This window comes from Triticum dicoccoides, chromosome 2A, assembly GCF_002162155.2.
Source record: "Triticum dicoccoides isolate Atlit2015 ecotype Zavitan chromosome 2A, WEW_v2.0, whole genome shotgun sequence".
Classification (NCBI taxonomy): domain Eukaryota; kingdom Viridiplantae; phylum Streptophyta; class Magnoliopsida; order Poales; family Poaceae; genus Triticum; species Triticum dicoccoides.
This window is the reverse complement of record NC_041382.1, coordinates 780,528,249-780,535,896: the sequence shown is the minus strand read 5'-3', so window position 1 is coordinate 780,535,896 and position 7,648 is coordinate 780,528,249. Positions and strand designations below refer to the sequence as shown.

Here is a 7,648-nt window from a genome sequence, read left to right as displayed (position 1 = left end):
TTAGGGGGTGGGCCCCTCATCCCCTAAACGCCAATCTAATTCTGCCACGTTGACTGGTACGGAAACTTAAGTAGTTCCTTTATGTAGGTCTAGCATTGCTCATATTCCACCCACCGACAGACTTGCATGCAAGCCTGCATGTAAAACAATGGAGATGGCCATATATGGGGCAATGTGCATGGACGCCGTACGCAGCTCCATGTTCGGTCCGGCCACGTACACATGTTGATAATTGGCGCCAGCATCTGTAGCAGTACTACACCGCACATGAAACACAATGGTAGGACATCCTAAGGTAATTTTTGAAATGGGACATCCTAAGGTAGTGAAGGACTGAAGGTGGTAGTTCACTCAGCTATAAATAACGGCCGGCGTCTCCGTGGAGAAGCACTCACACTCCATCACTCACAACATAAACAAGTCACAGAGCTAGCTAGGGTAAAGGAACGTAATGGCATGGAAGGCATCGATGTTGGCCATGCTGGGCTTGGTTGCCGCGCTGCTGTCGTATCCGACAGCCCTGTCCATGGCGGAGGCGTCGTTGATCTCCATGCCAACGGAAGATGTTCACCGTGGTCATGCTCCGGTAGTGTTCCTAGCAGAAAGCCTCACCCCGGACTACTACGCCGACTCTTGCCCGGATGTGCGGGGCCTTGTGCGCTCCGCCGTGGGCGAAGCGCTCCAGAAGGATATCGCCCTCGCCGCCGGGCTCATCCGCCTCTTCTACCACGACTGCTTCCCTCAGGTGCACATACATACGTATATCTCAGCAAGTAATTAATGATATCTTGAACGAACAAGTTACAAGTATGTGTCCTGAGACGGATTCACAGGGCTGCGATGCGTCCATCCTTCTGGCGGGAGCAGAGAGTGAGCTACAGATGTGGCCGAACAGGTTTCTGCAGCGGGCTGCCGTGCAGCTCATCGATGACATCCGCATCAAGGTGCACCATGCCTGCGGGCCCGTTGTCTCTTGCGCCGATATCATGGCGCTCGCAACCCATGATGCCGTACTCAAGGTAAACTGCACGATTTAACCATGTAAATACCATTATACATCGATATCATAATAGTATTTTTTTTGGTGTAGTTGGCTACCATAAAACATCCTACATTTTCTTACAGAGCAAGTAGTAAAAATGATTAGAAAAGTATCTATATCTATTTAACTATTTTGATGTCGAGTGAGCTACGGTCTATCTGAATAACTATCTGCATGCATGCATGTATGTACGTAGTCCGGGGGCCAATCCTACCTCGTACCGCTCGGTCGCCTCGACAGCCTGGAACCCGCCCCACTGAGCACCGTCAGTGAGCTCCCGCTCCCCACCTTCAACATCTCCCAGCTCATCGAGGCCTTCGAGAGCCGCAGCCTCGACGTGACTGACCTCGTAGCGCTCTCCGGCGCGCACACCATCGGAGGGGCTCACTGCACCTCCTATGCCGACCGCTTTGCCGGAGAGGCCAACTCCAACGAGTTCGTCCGGATTGTTAGACTGTATTTACATGTGTATATTGTAACGTTGTATACCATCTCATTATATATATATGTGATAGGCCAATCCTAGAGGGTTGTGCCGGTTCCCCTCAAAGCCTATTGTCTTACATGGTATCACGCTAGGTCACGTCCGCTTCCGCCTAAAAACCCTAAACCGCCGCCGCCGCCGCCGCCACCGCCGCCGCCGCCGCGCCCGCCGCCGCCGTCGCCCGACTGCTATGACGTCCGCCGCTGCGTCCGGTTCCACCGCCACCGGTTTTCTGCCGGCCTCCCTCGCGGCACTTCTCTCGAGGCCGCTGGATGCCGCCTCCCTTCAGGCGCCGATCGGGACACGGAGCGTCGGCTCCCTCTTCGCGCTCCCGCCGGCTGCTACTTCGCCCGGGCAGGCGCTTGTGGCTCACACCACCGCCGCCCCGTCAACCGCGGCTGTCGCGCCCTCGGCCACTGCGCCGCTGGTGGCGGAGGACGTCGCGCTGGCAGGCTTCGCGGCGTCAACCGCGGCCATCGCGCCCGCTGTCACCGCGCCGGCTGCCCCTCCGACTGTCTCCACGGTGTTCTCACCTCAGCCAGTCTCCTCGATGGGATCGCAGCCGCCGCCGCCGTTTCACTTCGGCCATCTCATCACCATCAAGTTGTCGTCGGACAATTACATCTTCTGGCGCGCGCAGGTTCTTCCGCTTCTTGGGAGTCACTACCTGCTTGGCTATGTCGACGGCTCTCTCCCTTGCCCTCCTGCGCTGGTTGACAGCGTGCATGGTCCGGTCTATAATCCGGCTCACCGTGTCTGGACAGGGCAGGATCAGGCGAACCTCTCCTCCATCCAGGGGTCGCTTTCTCCGGCCGTTGCTGGGCTTGTTGTCTTTGCCAAGACGTCCCACGAGGCATGGACTATTCTTGAGCGCTCGTTTGCGGCACAGTCGCAGACTCGTGTATCTGGGCTCCGTCGCCAACTTGGGGAGTGTCAGAAGCTTGACTCCACCGCCACTGAGTTCTACAACAAAGTCAAGAGTCTCGCCGACACGCTGGCCTCCATTGGACAGCCCCTCACCGACTCCGAGTTCGACTCGTTTATTGTCAATGGTCTTGATGAGGAGTATGACGCCCTAGTCGAGATCATCAATGAGAGGGGCAACTCCACGCCCATGCCAGCACACGAGGTCTTTTCACGCCTCCTGCTTACTGAGCAACGAGTCGAGACGCGCTGATCCAGGGGCAACGGCGCCCTCTCGGCAAACGCCGCCACCAAGGGTGGTCGCTCCTCTGCTTCATCCAGGGCTCCTTCGGGGCAGTCACCACCACCCGCCTCGGCCCCTCCTCCTACTGCGACGCTACCAGGGGCTGGCGGTCCCCGTGTGTGCCAGCTTTGTGGTCGCGATGGGCACTGGGCCTCGAAGTGTCACAAGCGCTTCCAGCGGGGTTTTCTTGGTCTTGGCAATGACGGGAAGGATACATGCAACTTTGCTCGCCAGGTCGCCATGGCTGATCGTCCGCCGCCGCAGAAGCCACAGGGACACACTCAGTCCTACTCCATTGATCCCCACTGGTACATGGACTCTGGGGCGACAGAGCACCTGACCAGTGAGATGGGGAAGCTTCACACTCGTGAACCCTACCATGGCTCCGACAAGATCCACACCGCCAATGGAGCAGGTATGCACATCTCTCATATTGGTCAAGCATCACTTCTCACTAGACATGCCAATAGGAGTCTTCAACTTCGCAATGTTCTTCGAGTTCCATCTGTGACACGTAATCTTCTTTCAGTTCCTAAACTCACTCGTGATAATAATGTGCTTTGTGAATTTCATCCTTTTGATCTTTTTATTAAGGATCGGGGCACGAGGGACATTCTTCTTAGTGGGCGGCTCTGCCAAGGTCTCTATCGTCTGGAGCATCCTGGCGTCGCTCCCGTCTTTAGTGGAGTTCGGGTATCTCCGTCACAGTGGTATGCTCGTCTTGGTCACCCGGCCACACCTATTGTCCGACATGTTTTGCGTCGTCATGAGCTTTCTAGTGTGTCTAGTAATAAAGATGTAGCAGTGTGTGATGCTTGTCAGCAGGGGAAGAGTCATCAACTTCCTTTTTCGGAGTCCAGTCGTGAGGTGAAACATCCTTTAGAACTTGTGTTTTCAGATGTATGGGGTCCTGCTCAGACTTCTGTTAGTGGTCATAATTATTATATCAGTTTTGTTGATGCTTACAGCCGCTTTACCTGGCTTTATCTTATCAAACGTAAATCTGATGTGTTTGACATTTTTGTTCAGTTCCAAAAACATGTTGAACGCCTTCTCAAGCACAAAATTGTTCATGTTCAGTCGGACTGGGGTGGCGAGTATCGCAACCTCAACTCCTTCTTTCAGTCGCTTGGGATCACTCACCGTTTAGCATCTCCACATACACATCAGCAGAATGGTTCAGTAGAACGTAAGCATCGTCACATTGTTGAAGCTGGTCTGACTCTTTTGGCCCATGCATCTGTTCCGTTTCGTTTTTGGAGTGATGCTTTCACCACTGCATGTTTTCTCATCAATCATACTCCCACTCGTGTTTTGAATATGAAGACTCCCATTGAAGTTCTCCTTAATGAACAACCGGACTACACCTTTCTCAAGGTGTTTGGGTGTGCTTGCTGGCCCCATCTCCGTCCATATAACAAGCGTAAGCTCGAGTTCCGTTCCAAGAAGTGTGTTTTTCTTGGTTATAGCTCTCTTCATAAAGGATACAAATGTCTTCATGTTCCCACTAATCGTGTCTACATCTCTCGGGATGTTGTGTTTGATGAGCATGTTTTTCCCTTTGCCAAACTCCCTGTGTCCACTACCGAGCCACCTGTCATGCATTCATCCTCTGTTGCTTCTGACCAATTTGATGATGTTGCATATTCTCCTCTATTGTTGCCTAACCATGATGCAGGCACTGGTCGTGGGGCTCGTTTGGAGATTCTGGAAGCGCCATCTTCCTCTTCGTCGTCATCGCCTTCATCCTCGGCACCTTCTGTTGTGCATGAGGAGCACATGGCGCCCCTGCATGGCCTCGGTGTCCGTGCTCATGCACGGCCTATCGACGTCCTGGCCCGGTCGCCTCTGGCTTCTGGGCTGCCTTCGCCATCGTCGCGCCCTGCAACCCCGCCGACTGGGCCGGCCTCCTCGGTCCCCGTCTCGCCCAGGGCGTCGGGGCCGTCATCACCAGGCCTGGCCTCGCCCGCCCCTGCCTCGCCAGGGTGTCTGGGCCCTTCTCACCAGGGCCGGCCTCGCCTGCTCTCGCCTCGCCAAGGCCGTCTGTGCCGGTGTCACCGGAGCTGGCCTCGCCCACCCTTGGTTCGCCCATGGCCTCTGAGCCCCTGTCGTCGGGCCAGTCTTCGCCATGCAGCCCGGAGTCGTCTGTCCCGAGCTCGCCTGAGGTGATTCCTACATCTCCGGCGACCGTCACGTCTCCGTCACCTTCGCCTCCGCCGGCTCCTGCTGCTGCTCTACGTCCACATACGCGCAGTCGGAGTGGCATTTTTCAGCCTAAGCAACGTCACAATGGCACAGTTGCTTGGTTAGCGGCGTGCATGTCTGCTTCTCTCGCAGATCCATCCTCTGAGCCACGCACGTATCAAGCTGCTATGCGCATTCCTCATTGGAGAGAGGCCATGGAGCAGGAGTATCAAGCGCTTCTTCGCAATCAGACATGGACTCTTGTTCCTCCACAATCACGGGTAAATGTCATTGATTCCAAATGGGTTTTCAAAGTGAAGAAGCATTCTGATGGGTCCATTGAGCGCTATAAGGCTCGTCTGGTTGCTCGTGGTTTTCGACAGCGTTTTGGACTTGACTATGAAGACACCTTCAGTCCAGTGGTCAAGCCTACTACCATCAGACTTCTTCTCTCTCTGGCTGTTACTCGAGGTTGGTTTCTTCGTCAGCTTGATGTTCAAAATGCTTTTCTTCATGGTGTCTTGGCGGAGGAGGTTTACATGCGCCAGCCTCCGGGTTTCTCTGATCCGGATCGCCCTAATCATCTCTGTCGTCTGTCCAAGGCAATTTATGGTCTGAAGCAGGCTCCTCGTGCTTGGCATGCTCGTCTTGCAATGGCTCTTCGTGCTCATGGTTTTGCATCATCAACTGCTGACTCCTCATTGTTTCTTCTTCAAAAGGCCTGAGGTTACTATGTACTTGTTGGTCTATGTAGATGATATCATTTTGGTCAGCTCCTCTCAGTCGGCTGCTACTGCGCTTGTTCGCTCACTTGGTGCTGATTTTGCGGTCAAGGACCTTGGGAAGCTTCATTACTTTCTTGGTGTGGAGGTTACTTCTCGTGCTGCTGGCCTTGTTATGACGCAGAAGAAGTACTCTCTGGATTTGTTGCAGCGAGCTGGGATGCTTAAGTGCAAACCGACGACTACACCCATGTCTACCACTGATAAGCTCAATGCTGTTGATGGCGTGCTTCTTTCTTCTTCTGATGCGACCGAGTACCGGAGTATTGTTGGTGGGCTCCAGTACTTGACGATCACGCGACCAGACATTTCCTATGCTGTTAACCGAGTCTGCCAGTATCTGCAGTCACCCCGTGACACTCATTGGTCTGCTGTTAAGCGGATTTTGCGCTATATTTGTTTCACGGTGGCTCATGGTTTGCATATTCGGCCGTCTGACTCTGGTTGTCTTTCAGCATATTCTGATGCAGACTGGGCTGGCAATCCGGATGACAGGCGATCCACGGGGGGTTATGCTGTCTTCTTTGGCTCTAACCTGATTGCCTGGAGTGCTCGAAAACAGGCTACTGTGTCTCGCGTAGCAGTACTGAGGCTGAGTATAAGGCTGTGGCCAATGCCACATCAGAGATTATCTGGGTACAGTCCTTGCTTCAGGAGTTAAGTATACCCCAATCACAGCCTCCTGTTCTTTGGTGTGATAACATCGGTGCTACATACCTTTCTGCAAATCCGGTATTCCATGCCCGAACGAAACACATTGAAGTTGACTATCACTTTGTGCGTGAACGTGTCTCTCAGAAGCAACTACAGATCAAGTTTATTTCTTCCAAGGATCAACTTGCTGACATCTTCACCAAGCCATTGCCTTTGCCACAGTTTGAGACTTGCAGACGCAATCTTACCCTTCTAGATTCATTAGAAAGTGGCTAAGATTGAGGGAGGGTGTTAGACTGTATTTACATGTGTATATTGTAACGTTGTATACCATCTCATTATATATATATGTGATAGGCCACCCCTAGAGGGTTGTGCCGGTTCCCCCCAAAGCCTATTGTCTTACACGGATGCTCCTGCACAACTGCACCACCGGCGACATAAGAGACAAGCAGGACCTCGACGTGACAACCCCGAACAAGTTCGACGACAAGTACTTTGGCAACCTGGAGGCGGGGAAGGGGGTGCTCAACTCCGACATGCAGCTCCTCCATGACCCCCGCGCCATGGAGCTCGTCAAAGGCATCGCGGAAAACCAGTGGTGGTTCTGGAACGAGTTCGACACCTCCATCAAGAAGCTGGGGCAGCTGCAGGGGCCCCAAGGAAACGCCGGTGAGGTCCGCACCATCAGCTGCTCCGTGCCTAACTACAAGAGCAGCAACGTCGGTGAGGTCTGACCAGCTTGCGAGTTGGTCTAGATTATATCATATAATGCGTCGTACGTACGTTCACCGAAAGTTGTTTGTGTAATAATGTCTAGCTTGTTGCTAGCTACGTACTTACTATACTACTATGTACTATGTATGTACGTACGTACATTGTATCTATGTTGTTTACTATCATTATTTCCATTGTCTAATAAGATGCATGGATCTAATAATAACGGGTGTTTATTCTATCCAGACTCTTTTTTTTCTTGAGAATTATTATATCAAGACTTTGTTGTGTGCAACAAGACATGAAGCTGACACCGCAGGCACTGCAGAGCATGATTAAAACACAAGATGTGGCAATTTCATGTCAAAACACATAGTACGCAAGAAAATATTTGCTAAGTCATAGAACATATGTAAGGTATAATAAGATCACTGTGTCATATAGCTGATATGGGTTTCTATTGTTCTCATATCTCTTTCCTCCTCCACAAGAAAAGCTCTTCTCATTCCCTCGCCGCCGCCGCCGGTCCGCCCCATCTCCCATGGTCTCTAGGCCATGGAGGTGTGGAGGATCTCGGC

General features: G+C 52.8%; 1 protein-coding gene across 1 annotated transcript; it reads left to right on the top strand.

The window, feature by feature from the left end:
* Positions 1 to 411: 411 nt before the first annotated feature.
* Positions 412 to 7,302, top strand: LOC119352501 (peroxidase 12-like). The gene is made up of 4 exons (XM_037619114.1): positions 412 to 745; positions 834 to 1,019; positions 1,239 to 1,484; positions 6,761 to 7,302. The coding sequence occupies exons 1-4, from the start codon at positions 452 to 454 to the stop codon at positions 7,088 to 7,090; spliced, it is 1,056 nt and encodes a 351-aa protein (XP_037475011.1). The 5' UTR covers positions 412 to 451; the 3' UTR covers positions 7,091 to 7,302.
* The last annotated feature ends 346 nt before the right edge of the window (positions 7,303 to 7,648 follow it).

What these genes read in the sequence shown, in the direction of transcription:
- LOC119352501 (XM_037619114.1), top strand. Translation starts at nt 452, where the DNA reads ATGGCATGGAAGGCATCGATGTTGGCCATGCTGGGCTTGGTTGCCGCG. An exon ending in CCCATGATGCCGTACTCAAG is followed by an intron (nt 1,020 to 1,238) that starts GTAAACTGCACG and finishes GTATGTACGTAG; the next exon opens with TCCGGGGGCCAATCCTACCT. An exon ending in CCAACTCCAACGAGTTCGTC is followed by an intron (nt 1,485 to 6,760) that starts CGGATTGTTAGA and finishes TATTGTCTTACA; the next exon opens with CGGATGCTCCTGCACAACTG.